This window comes from Stegostoma tigrinum, chromosome 6 (assembly GCF_030684315.1).
Source record: "Stegostoma tigrinum isolate sSteTig4 chromosome 6, sSteTig4.hap1, whole genome shotgun sequence".
Classification (NCBI taxonomy): domain Eukaryota; kingdom Metazoa; phylum Chordata; class Chondrichthyes; order Orectolobiformes; family Stegostomatidae; genus Stegostoma; species Stegostoma tigrinum.
Genome location: NC_081359.1, coordinates 108,203,371 through 108,228,314, shown reverse-complemented (window position 1 = coordinate 108,228,314; position 24,944 = coordinate 108,203,371). Strand labels below are relative to the sequence as shown.

The window sequence follows — 24,944 nt, the reverse complement described above, 5'->3', positions numbered from 1 at the left end:
AGGTGGCTCAGGAAATTTGGCATGTCCGTGAGGTCCCTCACCAACTTCTACAGATACACCATTGAAAGTATACTGTCCGGGTGTATCACGGCCTGGTACAGCAACTGCTCTGCCTGGGACTGTAAGAAACTACAGAAGGTTGTGTGCAGACTATCATGGAAGTCATTCTTTCATCCATGGAGATAGTAGGAACTGCAGATGCTGGAGAATCCAAGATAACAAAGTGTAGTGGCTGGATGAACACAGCAGGCCAAGCAGCATCTTAGGAATTCTCGGTCCAAAATGTCAGCTTTTCTGCTCCTAAGATGCTGCTTGGCCTGCTGTGTTCATCCAGCTCTGCATCTTATTATCTCTTTCATCCATGGACTCCATTTACATGGCTCATTGCCGTGGAAATGCTGCCAACTTCATCAAAGGCTCGCCCCAGTAATGACCTCCTATAGCCACTTCCATCAGGCAGAGGATACACAAGCCTGACTGCATGCACAATCGGGTTCAGGAACAGCATCTTCCCAGCTGTTATTAGACTGATGAATGGGCTCTCTAGCCTCAAATAATGCTACTCTTGCTAATGCTGATCTTGCCCAGCGACACCCTCTGCGACATGATCTGTATGCCTCTGTCCAAGTGTTCTTTTTAGTCTATGATCTGCCCATCCTTGCTTGCTATGGTCTGCCTGTACTGCTCATAAACAAAGCTTCTCACTGCACTTAGGTACTGTACAAGTGACAATAAATAAATCAAACTAAAAACACATTTTGAACAGACATAAAACCGAGACATCAAATATAAAGTGACAAAAAGTTTTATTTTGTATTGCACTGTTATTTAACATACGAAAAAAACAATAAATCACAGTTTACAGCAGTTAGTATCTTCTTTCACAGCTTTAGTGGCAATACACAGTAACCAACACAAGACATTTAATTTAAACTACTAACTACATTGTCAATAGGGTTTTGATCCAGGCTTATCTGACACTTGGTTAAATTGGTACCACTCTCACTTCCACAGAGTCAGAGCTTTGTAAAGTCAAATTCACATGGGGGACCGAAGCACAGAGTGTAGTCCAAAGTTTCTAATCCCTCTGAGTCTCTGCCCCACTCTTTAGAGGCTCGAAGTTTCAAATTAAACCAACGCCGTAACTCCCTGCTCTGTGGGATGATCAAGATGCTATCTTGAGGAAGAAGTGAATGTTCTTCCCCGATGCACTGCGATAACATTCATCCCTCTACCTGCATCACTGAATGAGAAAGCAATGAAGATGTAGAATCAGTTCATTGCCATGTTGGCACTTGTGGGATCTTGTTATGCTGCTCCTACAGTGGGTAGTCTGACATCTCCTGTGGGAGCTGGTGGTGAGAAGGTGTGAGCCATTTATGGGCAATCAAGGGAACGAGAACCTCCAGAGTGCCAGAATCCTCCGGCTGATCGAGGAGCTTGTAAACACAGAAAGGGGCAGGCTTGAGGGGCCGATTGGCCTACTCCAGCTTCTGCTTCTGAAGTCGGTACATCCTGCACCATCCTGAGAACTGAAATCTGTGGAGGAATCTTCCTTCTCCCCACAAGTGAACAGACTATTATCTCCCAGCTCCTTCGCTGTACCCCTCACTCTCACAGTCTTTTATCTGATTACCAGTGAGTTACAGAACCAAAGAGGGAGGCGCACTGTAGACCAGCCTTGACCTATATGAACAGGACAACCTCAAAGATGCTGAATGGTCTCATCCTGTTCCTGCAGGACCAGTTGCTGAACCTTTTGCCTCGGTATCCCAGTGAATTAAAGATGGTACCTCCTCGGTAAAGGGTAGAATTAGGGCAAGAATACTAGAGAGTGGAGAAATAATTCACCTAACAAACAGACACAGTGTTACATATTACAGGATTAGTAAGAACAGAGGTATCATCAGGATATTCACATCCAGCGTTCCATTCAAGGACACAATTCACAGTTTTAAGAAGTACACTTAGAACATATCTCTGCAAACTACTAACCATTAGTGAGGCAAGGAACCCTTCCTTTAAGCACCTTTGTTATTAAAGTGGTGCATATTAATTGTGGTGAATAACACTATCACTCGGCCTTGCTTTGGGAGGGAGATGCAGATCAGAGAAGGTAATTACGATCCACATATTGTGCATTTTGCATTGTATTATTGGCCATTGAGGTTGGTCTTAGGCTGTCGAACTACATGAGGTGTCAGTGTATCTCGCCTGTAGGAAGGGGTGCAATATCTAAGGGTGCAGGTCGTGGGGACACGGGTGAAATCTGACCACCCATCTTTGCTACCTGGCTTGCCATCATGGCTGAGGCAGGGGAAGAGAATTTCTCCACTCACTCAAAAATGCCAAAGGGATTCAAGATAATACACACCTGCTGGACTGGTACCTCATTGAAAACCACTCCCTTTACCACCGATGTTCAGCGCAGCAGTGTATACTATCTACTAGATGCACTGCACAAATTCACCAAGGCTCCTTGGCCAGCATCTTCCAAATCCACAACCACTTCCATTGAGAAGGACAGGGGCAGCAGACGCACAGGAACATCTCCCCCTGCAAATTTGCCTCCAAGCCAACCCCGCACCGCCCATTTCTATCTCCTTCCCAAAATCCACAAACCTGACTGACCTGTTCAACCCACTGTCTCTGCCTGCTCCTGCCCCACCGAACTTATCTCCACTTATCTCGACTCCATTTTTTTCCCCTTTGGTCCAGGAACTCCCTACCTATGTCCGTGACACCACCTACACCCTCCACCTCCTCCAAAACTTCTGATTCCCTGGTCCGCACAACCTCATTTTCACCATGGACGTCTAGTCCCTACACACCTGTATTCTGCATACAGATGGCCTAAAGGCCCTCCGCTTCTTCCTGTACCGCAGGCCCGACCAGCGCCCCCCGCCAAAACACCAGCTATGCCTGCCTCTTTGTAGGTTATGTGAATCAATCCCTCTTCCACAGCTACATTTACCCCATCCCCCACCTCTTGCTCCGCTGTATCAATTACTGTACTGGCACCGCCTCGAGCTCCCACGAGGAGCTCGAACAGTTCATCAGCTTTACTGGCACCTCCCACCCCACACTTAAGTTCATCTGGACCATCTCTGATACCTCTCTTTCCTTCCTGGTCTCTCTGTCTCAATCTCTGGTGACCACCTCGAAACAGATATTCAATTCAAATTCATCGAGTCCCACAGCTGCCTAGACTACACATCCTCCCACCTACCTTTCTCCAAGAAAGCGATCCCCTACTCCTAGTTCCTTCACCTCCACCACATCTGTTCCCAAGGTGAGGCATTCCGCTCCCAAACATCCCAGACGTCCTCATATTTCAAGGACAGTAACTTCCCCCTCTCAGTGATCGAAAACGCCCTCAACTGCATCTCTTGTGTTTCCCACGCCTCAGCCCCCACACCGCCTCCCTGCAATAAAAACAAAGACCGAATTTTCCCTTGTCCTCATGTATCACCCCATTAACCTTCGGATTCAACGCATCGTTTTCTGCCACTTCCGCCACCTGCATTCTGACCCCACTACGAAGGATATATTCCCCTGCTCTCTCCGTAACTCTGTCGCCCGCTCTACACTCCCCACCAGCCCCACCACCCCCGGCATCTTTACCCTGCAACCGCAGGAAGTGCGACACCTGCCCCCACATCTCCCCCCTCACCTCCATCCCAGGCCCCAAGAAAACCTTCCGCATTAAACAGATGTTCACCTGCACATCTGCTAATGTGATCTATTGTATCCCCTATCCCCTATGTGGCCTCCTCTACATCGGGGAAACCAAGCGGAGGCTTGGGGACCGCTTTGTGGGACACCTATGCTCGGTTCGCAACAAATGACAACACCTTTCGGTCGCAAACCACTTCAACTCCCCCTCCCACTCCCTGGGTGACATGTCCATCCTGGGCCTCCTCCAGTGTCACAACGATGCCACCCCAAAACTGGAGGAACAGTACCTCATATTCTGCCTAAGAACCCTACAGCCCAATAGACTCAATGTGGACTTTGCTAGCTTCAAAATCTCCCCTCTCCCAACCTCATCCCAAGGCCATCACCCCCACCTCATCCACGTCCCATCGATCTGTCCGACTTTTCTCCCACCTATCCCTCTTCCCACCTCACTGACCAATCGCCACCACTACCTACTAGCATCAATGCACCCTCCCCTTATATATTTCAGAGCCCTCTTCCCCACTCCCATTTCTGAAGAAGGGTCGAGGCCTGAAGCGTCAGCTTTTCTGCTCCCCTGATAGCGCCTGGCCTGCTGTGTTCATCCAGCTTCACACTGCGCTATCTCTGACTCCAGCATCGGCAGTTCTTACTATCCCCAAGATACACTGAGTTACTTCTTTTCTTTGCAGTGTCACCTCAGAGACCTCAGGCATCAACAGATGATAGTCAGGAAGTGATGCAACACCGACTGGGTCAAAAAGGGAAGCAAGACATTCAGAACAGGACCCATGAGCAAATTCCAATTTTAAAAAGGTTACTTGTCAGCAGAAATGAGAGAATGCAGGGAAGCACACTCTTCATCTGACCTGTACTTTGGATTACAGTATCACAAGATTGTTATGGTCCGCTCTGTCATTTCATTAGTGTTATTACCCAGTGCCAATTCCCTACCTTTTCCCCACATCCCTCTGAGCCATTTCTATCCAAATAACCATCCAATGCCCCTCTTGAACGCCTCAACTGAACTTGCCCCTACCCCCTTTTTCAGGCAGCGTCCCAACCTCTTTAATCTGTCCTCATCCCTGAAGTTTCTCATTGCTGCAGCCACTCTTGTAAATCATTTCTGCACTCTCGCCAATGCCCTCACATCTTTGATGGTGATAGATTTCAATATCAAGGTGGTCAGTAGCTCGGAGGGGAACTTGCAGAGTGTGCTGTTCCCATATGTCTGCTGCCCTTGTCCTTCCAGATGGAAATGGTCAGGGGTTTGGAAGGATTGTCTAAGGAGTCTGGGCAAATCTCTGCAGGACATCTTGGAGACGGTACACACTGCTGCTGCTGAGCGTCGCTGGGGGAGGGAGTGGATGCTTGCGGATGTGGTGCCAATCAAGCGGCTGCTTTGTCCTGGATGGTGTCAGGCTTCTTGAAGCAAGTGGGGAGTGTTCCATCACACTCCTGAGTTGTGTCTTGTAGGTGGTTCACAAGCTTTGGGGGGAGTCAGGAAGCGAACTACTTGGCACAAGATTCCTAGCCTCTGACCTGCCCTTGCAGCCACAGTACTTATATGGCGAGTTCGGTTCAGTTTCTAGTCAATGGTAACCCCGAGGATGTTCGCAGTCAGGGATTCAGTGTTAGTAACATTCTTGTATGTCAAGGGCAATGGTTAGATTCTTCTTATTTGAGATGATCATTATCTGACATTTCTGTGGCATGAATATTACTTGTCACTTGTCAGCCCAAGCCTGGATATTGACCAGATCTTGTTGCATTTGAACATGGACTGCTTCAGTATGTGAGGAGTCACGAATGGTACTGAACAATGTGCAATCATCAGCGAACATCCCCACTTCTGACCTTATGATGGTGGGAAGGTCATTGATGAAGTAGCTAAAGATGTTTAGGCCTAGGACACTAGCCTGAGGAACTCCTGCATCCTGGATGTTCTGGAGCTGAGGCGACTGATGTCCAAAAATCACGACCATCTTCCTATGTGTCAGGTAAGACTCCAACTAGTGGAGAATACTCCGTGATTCACCTTGAGTCTGGTTTTGCTCGGGTTCCCTGATGCCTCATTTGATCAAGTGCAGCCTTGATGTCGAGGACAGTCACTGTCACCTCACCTCACACTAAGTAAAGATTACTGACTGCCTCCAACATGCAGCACTGTCTAACTTTCAGAAAACCCATAACCTATCAGCCCAACAGGCTGAGTACCAGTCAGTAATGGGGCAGGTGGGGAGGTTTAGGGGTCATTAGGGCTACGGGGAGAGTGCAGGGAAGTGGAGTTGAAATGTCCATCAGCCATGATTTAAATGGCTGAGTGGACTCGATGCGCCGAATGGCCTTACTTCCACTCCTATGTCTTATGGTCTTATGGTCTATTACTGGTCAGTAGTGGGTTAGGGGGAGAAGGTTAGGGGTCAATTACAGCCACTCTCCAGTAAGGGAGAGAGGCTGCGTTCCATACTGGTCAGTGATTGGTCAGTAGTTTAACAAATACAACTGGCTATTCACTCATAGATTAAATCCTTTCCATTTCTGACCAAAAAACACAACTCTCACGATAAGTGCAAGGGTATTGAGCACAACCTGAAACATCAGGCACATTACGGTAAAAAGGTTTGACGGCCTGGATGTTGTGAGCCAGCCCAATGGTTATTTTCTCACCCGCTGGTGGATAGTGACACACCCGTGGTAGCTGGCACACCTTGGCATGCTGGAGACGAGAGTTAGTTTGCCTGAGGCGGGTTCGATGCAGAAGACTCTGTCTGTGCCTTCCGCCATGTTGTCTTTGCCACCGAGGATGTAAACCATCCCATTGCAAACCGTCAGCCCGCAGTTCTCCTGCATTACCAATTAAAAAAGGAAAGTCATCATTTAGTTGTAGCCCAAAGCTTCCTCTGCCATTTTGTCCTTGAAATAACTCCACAGAGGCCTGTATCCCATCACCCTTTATTCACATGTGCACAGTATACAGACTCTGACCAGCCAACACGCAGCCAGCCCCTAGAGTGAGGAGAAACCCTGAGACTTCTGTTTATTCCTGTCAGGCAGGGCACCCTGACTGGCCCCAGCTTAACAGCCCCAAACAGGGAACTCATACTCAATGAGATCTACCTGGCCAACCTCATTCCAATTACTACAGTCTTTTACTCTAATGATCCTCATCAACGTCCACTCATCCTGTACCCTCACTCCAAGTAACACCCTCCACCATTGGTCTAGTGATACTGTTACTCGACTAGTAATGCAGGGGACATGGCACTCTAACGGTAGCCATGTAACCACGATCAGTTGTTATAAAAATCCATCTGGTTCATTAATGCCCAGCTTGTCCCCACCTCCCTAATCTGTCCTTTCTCCCACCTATCCCCGCCCCCTTGACCTGTCCATCCTCCCTGGACTGACCTATCCCCTCCCTACCTCCCCACCTGCACTCACCTTTACTGGCTCCATCACTGCTTCTTTGACCTATTAGTCTCCTCTCCACCTATCTTCTCCTCCATCCACAGATTCACTACTGTCTGAGAGAAGAAGTTCCTCCTCATCTGTCTTAAACATGCAACCCCTTATTCTGAGGAGCCTTGATGAACTTTTTTTTAAGTCATTCATGTGATGTGGGCGTAACAGGCTAGATAAACATTTATTGCCCATCCCTAATTGCCCAGAGGGCAGTTAAGAGTCAACCACATTGCTGTGGGTCTGGAGTCACATGGAGGCCAGACCAGGTTAGGATGGCAGTTTCCTTCCCTAAAGGACATTAGTGACCCAGATGGGTTTTTCCTGACAATCAGCAATGGCTTTATGGTCATCATTAGACTCTTAATTCCAGATTATTATTGAATTCCACCACCCACCGTGGCAGGATTTGAGCCCCACAGAATATTATCTGGGTGCCTGGGTTAATAGTCTAGCGATAATACCACTAGGCTATTGCCTACCCGCTAACACACGAGGGCATAGAAAGGAAAGGTTTATTCTCGAGTAGATGAAGAGGAATGGGGGTGGAAGAGAGAAATTTAAATGCAACATAAATGCCTGCATGGATTGGGTTTGTTTTGAGGTATGGGCATCACTAGCGAGGCCAGTATTTAACATCTAGCGCTAATAAGCCTTGGGCAGATAGTTGTAGAACCTAGAGGAAACCCACACTGACACAGGGACAGGGACAATGCACAAACTCCACACAAACATTCACCTGAGTGTGGGATTGGACCCAGGTCCCTGTCATTGTGAGACAGCAGTGCTAACCACTGAGCCACTGTACCACACTAATATTATCATGTTCTCAATGCCCCTTACAATTTTATAAATCTGTACAAAGTCACCGTCAGTCCAGACTATCCAACCTCTCCCCAGCATGCAAACCATTTTAGAGGGCTGTTAGGAGTCAGGTGCTAGGGAGTGGATTTGCTTGTCATTTGCCTATAACCATGTGCAACATTTTACATCCTGAAGGAGTGAGACTCCATACATTCAAAAGCACCCTCTCTGGACCCTGAGGTGGAGTGGAATTGCAGGAAGATAAATCTTGCCACACCATTCTGTGCAGCCGCTTTTAGAAGCGACCTTAATCCTAATGCGAAAAGCAGCGAATTAGGGATGGTTACCCAGCAACCTTGTGGGTGAGGTGGAAGATAATGGCAAAGCGACACAAACAACTCATGGTGTTGGAGGCCATTCCTGCATCATTTACATACCAGCAACAGCAACCCTCATTCACAATGTGGAGGTGCCAGTGTAGGACTGGGGTGGACGAGGTCAAAAATCACACGACACCAGGTTATACTCAGACAGGTTTATGTGAAAACACAAGCTTTTGGGGTCTCACTCCTTCTTCAAGTGTTAGTGAGAAAGGTGGCATCAGACACAGAATTTACAAGTATAAGATCAAAGGGTCAGAGAACTGATGTGAATGTATTGAATAAACCTAAGATGGCTTTATATGCAAATTCCAGAGGCCTTGTTTAAAATCTGGCTGTGTTTTAGCTTGGAGTCAGACTGATTTTATTCCCAAAGTAGGAATTTATAAAATGCCACCTTGACTGTCTACAAATTGTGTGTTATTTGAACAAAATAGAATGGTTCTGAAATTACAAATCTGCAAATACAAATTCACCCTATAGATTTATATTTGTGTGTGTGCGTGTGCATGTGCATGTCAGAGAGAGAGAGTGTGTGTGTGTGTGTGTGTGTGTGTGTGTGTGTGTGTGTGTGTGTGGGGGGGGGGGGCGTGAAGAGAGAGAGAGAGAGAGACAGGAACAAACAGAGAGAGACAGTGAGAGAGAGTGTGTGTGTGTGTGTGTGTGTGTGTGTGTGTGTGTGTGTGTGTGTGTGTGTGTGTGTGTGTGTGTCAGTGAGATAACTTGGTGTCCTGTGATTTTTGGCCTAATGCTCATGCAGTTCTTATTCATTCATCCAACATGTTCCACCCATTTTTAACACACGTTATTGCTGAAAAAAAGAATGTAAAACTTTGATATACCTCACAAAGCCTTCAGAGAAAGGACATCCTGAACATTCAGTTTCTAGGCAACCCAGACCAGTGAATGATATCTTACCAGAGGTCCTGGAGTATTGTCCATCACCGTCCAGTAGTTGTCTATTGGGTCGTATTTGTACATATTCTCCATGAGGCCTCCCATAATATAAATCACATTGTTTATGGTGACTGCATTGATGCAACGCTGAGCAAATGGACTTGTGGCAGTAAACGTCCAGTCATCTTTCACTGGGTCATAACACTGCACCTTTCCAAAAAATAAAACAGACATCGATTCTTAGAGATCTGCAGAGAAACCGGACAGGAGGAAGTATGCCAGCTACACCTTTCGGTCTACCCCTTTTAGTCAGTCCCGTACACATCACCTGTGGTTCAGCCTGTAGAAACCTCACCACTCCCTGAAAATATTAAACGATTGTGGGTTCAGATTGGTGGAGATGGGTTCAGTTGAGGAATTCAAGGGGGCATTGGATTTTTTTTGATAGCAATAATGCACAGAGGGAAAAAAAACAGAATTGGCACTAGATAGTCGAGCTGGAGGCATGCTGGGCAGAATGGCCTCCTTCTTTAAGAAAATAATGCCATAAGAAGTAGAAATAACAGTGGGCATTTGCCTCCTTGAGCCTCTTCCATCTTTCAACAGAATCATGCCTGATCCAACATTCCTCACATCCACTTTCCTACCCTTTCCTCATAACCTTTGATTCCCGAGTGATCAAGAATCTGCCTCAGCCCTAAATATACACAAGGACTCTGCCCCCACAGCTCTCCGTAACAAGGAGTTCCAAAGACTCACAACCCTCAGAGAAGAAATTCCTCCTCATCTCAGTCTTAAATTGGTGCCCCTTTATTCTGAGACTGTGCCCTCTGGTCCTAGATTCTCCCATGAGGGGAAACATCCTCTCAGCAGTTATGCTGTCAAGCTCCTTAAGAAACCAATATATTTCAGTGACCTCTCATTCTTCTAAATTCCAAGGAGTACAGTCCCAAGCTGTTTAACTTTTGCCCATAAGACAATCTGTCCCTACCAGGATTATCTCAGTGAACCTCCTCTGAACTGCCTCCAATGAAATAATGTCCTTTCTTAAACAAGGGGAACAAAACTGCTCTCAGTGCTCCAGATGTGGTCTCCCCAGCACCTTGTACAGTTACAGTGAGACTTCCCTGCTCTTATGCTCCAACACCCTTGAATTAAGGGCCAACATTCCATTAGCCTTTCCTGATTACCTGCTATCCCTGTGCGCTAGATTTCTGCGTTTCATGCACAAGCACCGCGCCCTGCCCCCACTCCCCCACCAAAGTTCCTCTGTGTTGTAAACTTCTGCGGTTTTTTACCATTTAAATAATGCTCTATTACGTACTTTTCACATTTTCCCACATTGTACATCAAGGAGCCCTAGCAAAACTAGATTCAATGTGTATCAGGGAACAAACTCTCCATTGGTTGGAGTAATAATTGGCACATAGGAAGGAGATTTTGGTTTTTGGAGGTCAGTCATCACGGCTCCAGGACATCTCAGCAGGAGCACGTGGGGGTAGTGTCCTCAGCCCCACCACGTTCAGCTGCTTCATCAATAACCTTCCCTCCAGCATAAGGACAGTAGTGAGAATGTTTGATGATGTTTGCACAATGTTCAGCACCATTCGCAACTCCTCAGACGCTGAAGTAGTCCATGTTCAAATGTAACAAGATCTGGACAATATCCAGGCTTGGGCTGACAAGTGGCAAGTGACATTCATGCCTCACAAATGTCAGGCTATGAATATCTCCAATAAGAGACAATCTAACCACCACCCCTTGACATTCAGTGGTCTTACCATTACTGAATAGCCCACAGTCAATATTCTGGGGGTTACCATTGACCAGAAACCTAACTGGATTCGCTGCATAAACACAGTGGCTACAAGAGTGGGAATTCTGCAGCGAGTAACTCCCCTCCTGACCATCCAAAGCCTGTCCCACCATCTACAAGGCACAAGTCAGGAGTGTGATGGAATACTCCCCACTTGCCTGGATGGGTGCAGCCCCAACAACACTCAGGAAGCTCGACACCATCCAGGGCAAAGCAGCCGCTTGATTGGCACTAAATCCACAAACATCCACTCCCTCCACTACTGACGCTCAGTAGCAGCAGTGTGTACAATCTACAAGATGCACTGCAGAAATTCATAATGGCTCCTTAAGACAGCACTTTCCAAAGCCATGACCATTTCCATTTAGAAATGACAAGGGCAGCAAATACATGGGAACACCAGCCCCTGCAAGTTACCCCAAACCACTCACCATCCTGATTTGGAATGTTCCTTCAATGGCACGAGGTAAAAATCCTGGAATTCTCTCTGAGTACACTATGGGTCTACTTACAGAACATGGACTGCAGCAATTCAAGGAATTCCAGAATTTTGACCTAGTGAAACTGAAGGAACAGCGCTATATTTCCGAGTCAGGATGGCATCTGGCTTGGAAGGGAACTTGTAGGGGTAGTGACATGATCCCATGAATCTGTCGGTCCTTGTACTCTTAAGCAATAGAGGTTGCAGTTCTAGAAGGCCCTGTCAAATGAGTTATGGGATAGTCACTGTTACAATGTAGGAAACATGGCAGCCAATTTGTGTACAGAAACCTCCCACAAACATCAATGTGATCACAACCAGGTAATCCATTTCTTATTAAAAGTGATTCCAATTGAAGGATAATTGAAGGGGAGGCAATAACCTAGTGGTATTATCGCTGGATTGTTAATCCAGAGACCAGGTAATATTCTGGGGACTGGGGTTTGAATCCCACCACAGCAGATGGTGGAATTTGATTTCAATAAATATCTGAAATTAGGAGTCTAATGATGACCATGAGCCCATTGTCAATTGTTGAGAAAAACCCATCTGGTTCACCAATGTCCTTTAGGGGAGGAAACCACCATCCTTACCTGGTCTGGCCTACATGTGACTCCAGACCCACAGCAATGTGGTTGACTCTTAGCTGCCCTCTGGGCAATTAGGGATGGGGCAATAAATGCTGGCCTAGCCAGAGATGTCCTCATGGTGTGAATGAATAAAGGAAATAGAGAAAAAAAATCGCACTGGGAAGGGAAGTGCTCGACATCCAAGTAATGCCCCGAGACCTTTCATTTCCATGTGGGATCATTTAAGCTGTTATGCAAGGGCTAACCCTTTAACTAGCCAGGCTAGCGAAGCTGCCTGACCCCTTGTGTTTCCACAGACATTGGCTCCTTACCTTGTTTGAATTCAGTTGGTTGTTAAGTGCACCCCCTATCACGTACAGCCTGTTCAAACAGGCGACAACAGCTGCTGAGCTCACGGGTTCCAACAGAGGTGCAGTGAACGACCAGCAGTTCAAGTTGGGATCGTAACATTCAACGCTGGACATCCTGCTGAATCCATTGAAACCACCCACAACATAGAGCTGAAAATAAAACAAAATCAAGTTGGTGTGTCAGAGCTAGTAAGGGCTGCCGATGCTGGAGTCAGAGACAACACAGCGTGGAGCTGGAGGAACACGGCAGGCCAGGCAGCATCAGAGGAGCAGGAAGGCTGACGTTTCATATTTCTGAAGAAAGATCCCGACCCAAAACGAGAGGATGGCATTGATCATCTGTGATCACGTTGAATAGAGGGATGCACATAACCTTAATCCGAACACCTGCTTGTAATTCCTGTTTCTGTCTTCTGCACCAAATCAGGTCTCAGGTTGAGTTTCTTACCAAAACCTTGAAGAGAAACCAGAAGTGTAGCAAATTCTCAAGAAGTCTGGATTCTGATGGACATGGACCTTGGGGTGTATGACCACCGGTCCCTGATGGTATCAGGACTGGCAGATAAAGTGATTAAGAAGATATAAGGATGCTTTTGTCTTTCTGAGCTGAAGCATAGAGTTTCAGATCAGGAAGATTGTGCTAAAACAGCATAAAACATGAGTCTAGTCACAGCTAGAGAATTGTGTGTGGTTCTGGAATCCATATTAGATGAGGGCTTTGATAGCACTGGAGAGGGTGCAGAGGAGATTTACCAGAATGTTGCCTGGGCTGGAGAGTTGTGAAGAGAGTTTGGACATAGTGGAACTGTTTTCCTTGGGCCAGAAGCGATGTGGAGGGGACTCTGAGATGTATAAATTTTAAGTGGCATAGACAGGGTAGAGATAAAGGAATCTATCCCCTTGGTGGAAGGATCAATGACCAGGACATAGATTTAAGGTAAGGGGCAGAAAGTTTGGAGGAGATGTGAGGAAAAATGCTTTCCCTAAGAGGGTGATGGAATTTGGAACTCGCTGACTGTAACGGTGGTAGAGGCAGAAAACCTCATAACATTTAAGAAGTACATGGACATTCACTTGCGACGTGAAGGCATTAAAAGCTACGGGCCAAGTGCTGGAAAATGGGATTAGAATAGTTGGGTGGTTAGTTTTGACTGGCACAGACTCAATAGGCCAAAGTGTTATTAAAAGAAGTCATTGTAAGTTCACTATGGACATTAAATCATAGAGATGGACAGCACGGAAACAGGCCTTTTGATCCAACTCATCCACGCAAACCCGATATCCTAAATTAATCTAGTCCCATTTTATAGCATTTGGCCCACATCCCTCTATACCTTTCCTATTCATGTACCCATCCAGATGCCATCACAAATTGTGTTTCAAAGGCTTTCTGTAAAACACATTACTACTTTCTTTTTGTTGTAGATTCTGCTCAAGTTTTGAAGTGTGATTGGTTTGGAGTGATGCAGACTTTATCTGGTTCAGTTAGTGGGTAACTTGCTAAGAGCAAATTGACTTGGAGGGAAACTTGCTGAGAACAAGCTGCCCAGTTGATCTCTTCCAGTGGTGAAAAGAAACACTCTCATGTTGAGTTCAGAGTAAAGCTTGTGTGTTTGAAAGTATAAGTGAAGAAATGTCTCAAAAATATTTTCTGAGGGACTAGAGCCTGAAAGACTTCAAAGACAATTATGGTGTCTGATTTGGCCACATACGCAGAACTTCACAGCAACAGAATTCAGAAAATTCTACATTTCATCCTTTGCCATAAAGAATAACTTTAATAATTATTATTATTATAATAATTAATAGTAATTCATTGGGGAAAGTGTTTTTCAAAAGGTCAGTTTCTGCAGAGAAATTCATGAAGTTTCATTTTGATAATAAACCAACGATGGTGTTCTTTAAGGAACCTGGTTATGTTGAAACCAAATGTAGATAAGATATTTAATTGGTCATCACTGGAGAAAGTATTTTTAATTTCTGTTGTCATCCATGCAGCAGTGAGACTGGAACAGCAGTGCAAGCCTCTAGCCTCAGTCATAACGGAAGTGAAACCAGCGGCAATTGAAAATGTCACGGTGAGGTCAAGCTATGTTCAACTGTGAAATTCGCGGATGGTTGGACAGACTGGATTTCTCCTTGAAAGAACGAACTAACTCAGGCTAGGACAGCTGAAAGGACACTTTCGGACAAAAGCTGTAGAAGATTAACACAGTAACACTAACACACATATACCCCAACCGTCTCTCACCAACTCTCCCACATCCATGCACACAGACACAGTGTGGGAATCATAGAATCCCTTCAGTGTGGAAGCAGGCTATTCAGCCCATCAAGTATACACTGATCCTCCGAAGAGCCTCACACCCAGCCCCACCTCTTACCTTGCACCCCTTCATTTCCCATGGCTAACCCACCTAACCCACATCCCTGAACTGTACAGGCAATTTAGCGCGGCCAGTCTGCCTGACCTGTAAATCTGTGGACTGTGGGAGGAAACCGGAGCAAACCCACGCAGACACAGGGAGAAAGTACAAATTCCACACAGACAGTTGCCCAAGGGTGGAATTAAACCCGGATCCCTAGTGCGTTGAGGCAGAGGTGCTAACTACTAAGCCACCGTGCCATAAGATCATGCCACTTTAATAGAAAGAGCATAGGAAGCCAATGTAAGACAAAGGGCAAAATTCTAAAATGTGTGAAATAGCAGGGAATCTGGAGTGTATACATGCATGAGGCATTAGAGTTGGCAAGATAGCTGGGAGAAGTTGATTAATCTTCAGTATCCTAAGCTTTATTAAAACAGATGTGGAGCACAGAGAGGGAGGAGAGGTTGAGTTTGTATATGACACTAGTTCAGCTTCAGCTGGAGTTCACGAACAGTTGCAGATACCACATGAAAGGAAGAATGTGAATGCATTGCAAAGAGTGCAGAAGAATGCAGACGACAACAGGAAGGAGGAATTTCAGTTGGTGAGGAGTTTGGGATTGTTCTCTTTAGAGAGAAGAAGGGATCTGACTGAAGTGTTCGAAATCATGAGGGTTCTGGAAGGTAAATGGGAGTCTGCTCATGAGAGGATCAAGAAGGAGAGAGCACAGATTTAACATAAAAAAGGAAAAAAAGCAAAAGTGACTTGAAGAAATTCTTCTTCTTCTGCAAGCTATCAGCATCTGGTTTAAAATCCAGCAACTCCCATTATTACCTTGACTATACATCCGATTGAGAGATAGTAAGAGCTGCCAATGCTGGAGTCAGAGATAACATAGCGTGGAGCTGGAGGAACACAGCAGGCCAGGCAACATCAGAGGAGCAGCAAAGTTGATGTTTCTGGTCATGGCCCTTCTTCTGAAGAAGGGACTCAACCTGAAATGTCAACTTTCCTGCTCCTCTGTTGCTGCCTGGCCTGCTGTGTTCCTCCAGCTCCACACTGTGCTGTCCCTATACAGCCTCACATCTTGTTTCCTGTAAAGAGTTTATTCCATTCTCCAAGCTTCTCCATCTCATCTGTTCCAATGATGCCTGCTTCTATAAGGGGGCCTCCATAATGTCTACCTTTTTCCTCAAACAAGGGTTCCACGGCATTGTAGTTGATTGGGTCCTATGCTGAGTCCAACTCATCTCCCACCCTTCAGCCCTCACCCTTCCCTTCCCTCCCACAACAGTGATAGGGTCTCCCTTGTCCTAATTTACTAACCCACCAGCCTCCACATCCAAAGGACCATCAGCCATCAGTACCACCACACACTGCGGGATGCCACCACCAGACACATATTCCCCTCCCTTGTCCACTTTCCACGGGGACCGTTCGCTCCGGAACACTCTGGTCGACTCCTCCTTCCCCCCAATACACCCCACACTCCCTCCCAGCCCAATGGCACCTTCTCCTGCAACTGCAGGAGGTGTCACACAGCTGCCTGTTTACTTCCTCCCTCCTCAGTATCCAAGGGCCCAAACATGCCTCCCTGGTGGAGCAGCTCTTTACCTGCTCTTCACTCAATCTAATCTACTGCATTTGCCGCTCACAATGTGGCCTTCTCTACATTGGGTAAGTGTAGACAGGCTGACTCCTTCACAGAACATTTACACGCAGCCTGCAAAAATGATCCTGGGCTTCCAATTGCTTGCCACTTTAACGCACCACTCTGTTCCCTGGCCAACATTTCCGTCTCAGGTTTGCTGCAGCATTCCAGAGAAGCTGGAAGAACAACACCTCATTATCTGCTTGGGGACCCTGCAACCCTCCAGATTCAATATTGAGTTCAATAATAGTATGGCTTGAGGCACCTTCTCCCATGTCCTTACCCCAAACCCCACACACCAGACTTGGTCATCATAATGGCGCTACCACAATCAACCCATTGTCAGCCACTAACAGTGCCCATTAGCAGCCATTTCTCCTCCTAGGCTGCCTTTTACCCTATCCTCGATCTGCTCAACTGAGTTTCTCTCTCTCTGGGCTTCATCCTATCATTTACTCCTACCCTCCAACCCATCTTCAGCATCTATACCAACCTTACACCAGCTATTGTCAATTCTGAAGAAGGGTAACTGGATCTGACACGTTAATTCTGCACTCTCTCCACAGATAAAAACTGAAAGGACTGTGTATGCTGTAATGTTCTGACGAAGGGTCATCAGACCCGAAATGTTAACTCTGCTTTTTCCTTCACAGGTGCTGCCAGACCTGCTGGGCTTTTCCAGCCACTTTGTTTTTGTTCCTCTCTCCTCAGGTGCTGAGTTTTGTCCAGCAATTTCTGTTTTGGTTCTGGAATGTATTGCCCAAGAGTGCATCGGAGACGAGTTCAATCAAGGATTTGGAAAGGGAGCATGACTGTTCCCTGAACAGGGGGACCATTCAGGGCTACAAGGAGAAGGTGGGAGAAATGGCACAATAAGCAAACTGATCACGTGGAGAACTGATGCAGGTATGATGGGCCCAATGGGGCCTCCTTCAGCACAGTAACAAGTTTGTTATTCTGGGACTCATGAGGTCTTTAACATTCACCTGGAACAGGCAGGTGGGTCTTCGGTCGAATCAATGCCCTTCCTTTGCAGCCAGGCCTTTAAATGGGCAGGAAACTTATGTTTTGGATCAAGAACAAGAGGGCATCAAGGAGCCAGAAGATAAGGTCACAAAAGTATGGAACTTCCAACCTCCCAAAACCTACGGTTGCTGGATGTCAAAACTAAGATCACAAGATTTCTGTGGGTGACACAGTGGTTAGCGCTGCTGCCTCACAGCCACAGGGACCCACGTTCAATCTCAGCCTTTGGGGAGTGTTTGTATAGAGTCTGAATATTTTACCCGTGACTGCATGGGTTTCCTCTGAGTGCTCTAGTTTCCTCCCACAATCTAAGGAGGTGTGGGTTAGGTGGATTGGCCATGCTAAATTGTCCATAGTGCTGAGGGGTGTGCAGGCTACATGGATTAGCCACGAGAAATGCAGTGGCACAACAATAGGAATGGTTTGGATCTCTTGAGAGTCTGGTCTGAACTCGATGGGCTGAATGGCCTGTTTCCACACTGCAGGCATTCTATGATAAGGGCAGCGCTTGACAAAGAGCTAAAGTGGGCAGATGCAGATGATGGAGAGAAGCAGTAGGAACTGCAGAAGCTGGAGAAGGTGTAGAGGTGTAGAGCTTCATTTCGGGACTAAGCCCGAAACGTCAGCTTTCCTGCTCCTCTGATGCTGCTTGGCCTGCTGTATTCATCCAGCTCTACACCTTGTTATCGCAGATGCAGATGATGGGGGAAAATGCAGGAAAGTGGAGTTCAGGGTTGTCAAATCAGCCAAGATCTCATTGAACGGCAGTGGTGACTCGATGGGCTGAATGGTCAGTACAAAAACAATGCCCAGTCCATACCTTGCCTTGCAGTGCCACCATCCTGTGCCTCCATCTTCCTTTATTTAAAGAAGCCACTCTGACCCAGATGTTGAGCTGACAGCTATACATCCACACATCATTACTGTACAGGTTCCCACCTGTAAATCAAAATAGAGGTAAGACATTTTATGACAAGTCTGGCAGAAACAAGTGCTCATCTGCTTCCCACCTGATCATTAAAATAGGATTTTACATGACTTGTTTACAAAAGCACCCCAGGGAAAGTTATCAAATTTCTTTTCATCTGGCACTCCACTAATTGGAATTCTACAGTAACTGGAATTTCCAGACAGGGGTTCCTGTGTGTTGTCTATTTAAAAAGCATGCTGCTCCGAGCTTTTCAAAATGAAGCATACACAGGTAATACAAACTTGGAGCAAGAGTAGGCCATTCAGCACTTCCTTTCTGGTCTGCCATGCATGGCTGACCTGATTACGCTGCATTCCTACCGAACCCAGTCCCCTTTCAGCACACACTGACATCAACAGCCCCTTGCTCATCAACAGTCCATCCACTTCTGTCTTCAACACAGTCAAAGACTCTGCTTCCATCACCTTTTTTGAGGAAGAGTTTCAAAGGCTCAATACTCTATCTGAAACATGTTGAATTCTTAAAATGCTCAGAGGGCATTTCCCCTCATGGGAGGGTCTGGGATCAGGGACAAAGCCTCAGAATAAAGGGATACCCATTTAAAGACTGAGATGAAGAGGAATTTCTTCTCTCAGAGGGTGGTGTGTCTTAGGAATTCCTTGCCACAGAGAGCTGTGGGGGGGGAGCAGAGCCCTTGTGTAAATTTAAGGCCAAGATAGAGACATTGTGGATCAGTTGGGAAATTAAGGATTATGGGGAAAGGGCAGGAAAGTGGATGTGAGGAATGTCAGATGAGCCATGATCCTGTTAATGGTACAGCAGGATGGAGTGGCCAAACGGCCTACTTCTTTTCCTATTACTATGGTCGTATTGCTCAATGGGCCCACTGGGTGAGAAAAAAAAAATACTTCTCATCTCTTCCACTGAAGAGTTTTATTTCTTTATTACTTGTTGGGTTATGCGTGTCACTGGAAAATCAGCATTTATCACCTGTCCCTGGCTGCCAAGGAATTGGGAAGTTTGCTCGGTATTTCAGAGGACAAACAAGAAGTCAACCACATTGATGTGGGGCTGGAGTCACATATTATCCTGATCAGGAGAACACATTTCATACCCTAAAGGACTGTAGCGAATGGACAATTGTGCTCAAGGCCTGGATTGGAACCCAACTCTAGAACTTTGTCAATTAGAGTCAAGCGTGTTACCCATTGAGCACAGCTGACACACTAATTGCACAGGGGTTTCACATTCACATGCTAACACTCACACGTACACACATTCGCGCATATATACATGTACCCATATGCACACACCAGCTCACTCAGACTCACACCCATATACACATCATATACACACTCAAGCTTACACACACTCAGACACACACACTAACATACATATACACATGCAACCTCACACACATATGCACACTCACAAGGTTGCACACATGTGCTTGCGCATACACAAACTCACACAGACACACACACACACACACACACACACACACACACACTCACACATACAAACACACACTCACCCACTCACACACACACACCCACTCACACACACAAACACACACACACCCACTCACACACACACCCACTCACACACACACCCACTCACACACACACCCACTCACACACACACAGATACATGCACACACGCAGTCACACAGACACACAAGCACACACACACACAGAAACACACACACACACACAGACACACACACACAGAAACACACACACACAAACACACACACACAAACACACACACACACACACACGCACACACGCACACACAGACACATGCTCACAGGCACACACACACACACAGAAACACACACACACACACACACACAGACACACAGACACAGACACACAGACACAGACACACACACACAGACACACACACACACAGACACACACAGACACAGACACACACACACACACAGACACACACAGACACACACAGACACAGACACAGACACACAGACACACACAGACACAAACTCTTACATACAAACGCACTGATGTTCCCACACTTCCTGATTTCACTCATCCACGGAGCTCCCCTACACCGACTACACAACAAGACCAAGGTTCAGCTGCTGACCTGAGAGGAAGATATCATTCCTGAAGGAGCACACAGCATATTCCGACTTGGAGTAGTCGGGGATCTTGGCCAGTGCTGACCATTCACCCGTCCCCGGGTTGTACAGCTCGGTATGTGGCAGCATTGCATGACCCTTCCTGTCACAGCCTCCCAGCATGACGATCACCTCCGCAACATTCGCAAACCTGCGTGAAAGGAAAGTGTCTGCTGTGAGGTTAGGTTTTTATCCGCTCCATTCTGCTGGCTTACACTGTTGATCCAGAAAACAAGACACAACGGCATCAAGAGAACAAGACCTTGTACCACACAACAACCTACTCCTAACATCCTCTCAAGCTCTGACACTCAGGAGCATTCATAGAATCCGACCGTCCATAAGAGGCCCTTCAGCCCATCATGTCTGTACTCCCAAAGCTACACTAGTTCCACTTCTTCACAGTAGGCCCACAGCCTTGAATGCGATGACATTACAAGTGATCATCCAACTACTTTAAGGTTTCCCAGGCAGTCGATTCCAGATTCCCACCACCCTCTAGTTGAAAACGATTCTCCTCAAGTCTCCGCTGAGCCTCCTGCCTTTCACCTTAAAATTGTGCCCCATTGTTACTAATCCTTCACCTAACAGGAACCGCTGAATTCTATCAACACTGTCCATGTGGACCAAAGGGTCTGTTTTTGTGCTGTATGGCTCTGTGGCCTCTACCAGGTCCCCCCACAATCAGACACAACTTACCTCCGCGGTCTTGTCCTCGGAGATGTTATCTCATTACCAAAGACGTGGAACCTCCTTGCCTCTTGCAGCAAAGGTAAACACTCCTTCGAGCTCAGGATCAGTTCATCCGTTTCGACTTTCTCAACAAAATATATCCGATCCAGTAAGGGAATTCGAACGTGCTCCAAAAGCTCTTTCAGTGCATGTTTTCTACTGGGCAGGTCATGACGAACCCACTGCATCACAGCTTCAAAGACAGTCTCTTCCTTTGGAATAGCTAGGAGGTCACTGGACAGCTGATCGCACAGGAATTCCTTGGGTAGTAGCAAAAATTCTTCATGCTGGATAACTTCTGCAAAACGTTCCAGCAGGAACTGTTTGCTTTTCTCAGACAAGCCGGGAATGGCAAAGAGGTTGGCAAAGTTCAAGAAGCCAAGGCAGTTGCAAGGATCCAGCTGATTCTCCAAGAACTCCACACAGCCTTGTCGGAGCATGGAGACTTGGAAGAGGTCAGAGGCTTCCAGCAGACTCTGAACGTTGTCTTCTCGAATGATCCCCCTTCTTCCGTACATATAGTCTATCACACAATCCATGGTGTCAGCTGAGACCCCTTTGATGTCGACAGTGTCCCGTTGGCTCTCCTGGAAATTGGGGCTGAACATTGTCCTGAAGTAGATGCTGCTGGCAGATAGAGTGGCTCGATGGCAATGGAACTCTTCACCGTCAACACGAAGCACAACATCAGTGAATAGCCTGCTCTTACGAAAAGTGTTCAGATTTTGCAAGATGTCTTCAGCATGGCATGCCTTCAGGTTAAGGTCTATGGTGGAAGACTTGCTGCTTATCTGTGTCTCTACAGCCTGGTCTTCTGGGCTTGTGCTACCGAAGCCCATCATTGGCTCCCAAGGGTCTTCTGTCCACCTAAAGAAATGAAGCAGTTAGAAGTGAAATGTTTTAGAACATGTGGGTTAGAAATGATCGCATAGGTACTCCTAAAGATATTCCTCAGTATCTCAGGGAGCACCAAACTGGCCATTCAGCTCATCGTGAGTGTGTCAACTCTTTAAGAAACCTATCCATTTCATGTCACTCAATTCTCTTTCCCTGATTCAAGCTCTTTTACAGCTTTTCAAGGATCTATCTATGGCTTGCATTGCCCTTTCTTGCTACGTATTTCAAGGGGAGATTCTCATAGCATCCTCTCAATGATGCTGACTGCCTGTCTCAGGATCCTCACCCAATCTGACGGAGGTTCACTGGGCTCTAAATATCAACCAGAGTCCTCACCCACTCCTCGTATGACAAACCCTTCATCCTCAGGATTATTCTTGTAAACCTCCACTGGACCCCTCCAAACCTAGCACAGCCATCCTCAGAAACAAGATCCAAAACTGCTGACAATATTCCAAATGCGGTCGGACCAGAGCCTTAGCACTAGATCCCTGCTCTTGTATTCTAGCCCTCTCAAAATGAATGGTACCATTGCTTTCGTAACTGCCATTTAACCTGCATGTTAACGCTAAGAGAATCCTGAACTCACTCTCAAGTCCCTTTGTGCTTCAGATTTCTGAAGCTTTTCCCAATTTAGAAAATAGTCAGTTTTCTCTCCACTGATACTTCCAGATCTGCTGAGTTTCTCCACAATTTCCTTTCTTTGTTCTTTTATTTCAAAAATATATTTTCTTCGTAAAAAATATCTTTGTATGTATACATAGTCACAAAAACAGTTTGGTTCTGTATCAAGGAAACAAACATTGGAGTTTAACTCGACCCGAACAAACCAAAAGCATCTTGTACTTGAGCCACTTTATATTTACATGCATTGAGGCACAAGGAGGGCCCAATAACTGTACAGACCCCCATTTAACTTCAGCAGAAAGACCTTAGATGGTGCTCTTTCCCCACTTTGCTTTCGTGGCAGCTGGCCCAAGCTTTTGTGCGTCCCTCAGCATGTCGTCCCGGACCTTGGAACGGGCCAGGCTGCAACTCTCGATCAGGGTCCACTCCATGTTCTGGAAGATCGATCAACAAGTTTTGGGTAGACCACAGAGCGTTTTTCACCAAGTTGATGGTCCTCCAATCACAGTCGATGTTTGTCTTGGTGGGCATCGTGAAGAACAGACTGTAGAGCACAGAGTCCTGTGTCACAGACCTGCTCAGGACGAACCTCAACAAAATTGCACTGCATCTCTCTCCAGACTTCCTTTGCAAAGCAACACTCTGGCAAGGGATATGTGGCAGTCTCAACAACATCCCCCTCACCCACCTTTCCCACCCCCTGCAACCACTTCAAGGGCAGCGTGCCGTGGCACAGACTCACCAGGTGTGTGCGAAGGATCTCACAGGTAGTGCCCTCCTTACGTCCAATGACTTGTTGGAAAGTCCTGGTGATGAGACATTCTGCTAAACGAGTTTGACACTCTCCTCAGGGAACCACTCGACAGGGTGACCCTCACCTTTTCCCCCCAGGGTCTGGCGAATGCTAGGTGCTGCCCACTTCCTGGCGGGCTTGTGGTCAGAGATGTTTTCTCAGCGATGCCCAATTCAGAGTCTTCACCTCAGCCAGCTCCTCTCAGTGATGATTAGCAGCCTGGCCACGGCGTCCTGCTCTTCAAAGGAAACTCTAACAGACTGACAGAAGGAAACAGACTAATCTCTCTCACTGGCTCTTTGTCTCCATGGATCTCTCCCAAAACACACACGTACTTCACTTAAAACACTGGGCTCCAACTGGGTCATGACCTCAATGCAGAATGTTGAACACCATTGTCAAAACACAACAAAAAAATTCGGCAAACAAAACTCTATTCCTATCAACGATTCGTTTTGCAACTGAACCACGGCATCCAGTGAAATCGATTTCTTGAGGGGGAAAACGTGACAGAAACATTCAAAATAAGTATTATGGTTTATCTCCCTGTCTCCAAAACAGCAAACAATCAAGTAGGTTAAACATGAATGAACTAAGAGTAGCAAAAACTAAAGCGAAATTAACGAAGTTAACACATTTCAGAAATTAACAAACAGCGAGGCGGTAAAAAAAACATCCTTCTGGTTTGCGAATCGTGTTCATTGTTTTGTCTGTCCATGTCTTACCTCTTCCGTTTGGGATCTGACTGTGCCAATCTCTACACGAACTCAGGACTCTCTCCTCGCGTTTTGCAGCCAGTGCTGTTTATAAATACGGCCATGTCTTTACACAGACCGCCCCCCCGGTTCTCCGGAATAATGATCACTATTCAAACACTTCCTGGAGGAAATAAAACCTGGACTGACGAATTGACGTTCAGCTTTTAAAACAAAGCGACGTGGAATGATTTGCGAGCGACCCATCATGGGATTTTTGTTTCTCTCGCCCTCTCGTCGCACGATTTCTGCCCTCTTTACCCCAACTTCTCCTTTAATTTCTTTTAGCTACCCCGAGCTCCAAATTCCTTTCAAATGCGCAATCTTGCTCTGCATCTTAACATTTCTAGCCAGGGCCTGCTGCAAACTCGGCGCAAATTTAAGGAAAGGCATCTCACTCTCCAGTTCTGCACCTTGCAGCCCAGCCCTCAGGTCTCACGGTGTTGAATAGCTTTAGACCTCACACACCAGCCTCCACATCGATTGCCCCTCTTCCAACCGACCTGTCCCGTTTTCCCAACGTCTTTGCATGAGTATGCCCCCAGCAGAGCTGAAGCCTAGG

General features: G+C 46.6%; 1 protein-coding gene across 3 annotated transcripts; it reads right to left on the bottom strand.

Moving 5' to 3' along the window:
- Window positions 1–824: 824 nt before the first annotated feature.
- Window positions 825–24,774, bottom strand: LOC125453023 (kelch-like protein 24). 3 transcript variants are annotated; one of them, XM_048532035.2, is made up of 8 exons: window positions 24,353–24,774; window positions 21,278–22,177; window positions 20,545–20,729; window positions 18,325–18,443; window positions 12,420–12,608; window positions 9,243–9,431; window positions 6,349–6,525; window positions 825–1,851 (listed from the first exon to the last, which is right to left on the bottom strand). In XM_048532035.2, exons 2-8 carry the CDS (start codon window positions 22,150–22,152, stop codon window positions 1,828–1,830), a joined length of 1,758 nt encoding a protein of 585 aa, XP_048387992.1. In that variant the 5' UTR covers window positions 22,153–22,177; window positions 24,353–24,774; the 3' UTR covers window positions 825–1,827. The 3 variants fall into 3 exon arrangements, with proteins under 3 accessions (XP_048387992.1, XP_048387994.1, XP_048387993.1); XM_048532037.2 differs by having other exon boundaries at window positions 6,389–6,525; XM_048532036.2 differs by lacking the exon at window positions 24,353–24,774 and adding an exon at window positions 23,577–23,769.
- Between the last annotated feature and the right edge of the window lie 170 nt (window positions 24,775–24,944).

Coding starts and splice junctions, on each gene's coding strand:
- LOC125453023 (XM_048532035.2), bottom strand. CDS start 22,152: ATGATGGGCTTCGGTAGCACAAGCCCAGAAGACCAGGCTGTAGAGACA. Junction 12,609..18,324: donor TGGTGGCACTGCAAGGCAAG/GTATGGACTGGG, acceptor TTTTATTTTCAG/CTCTATGTTGTGGGTGGTTT. Junction 9,432..12,419: donor ACCAACTGAATTCAAACAAG/GTAAGGAGCCAA, acceptor TTTTTTGGAAAG/GTGCAGTGTTATGACCCAGT.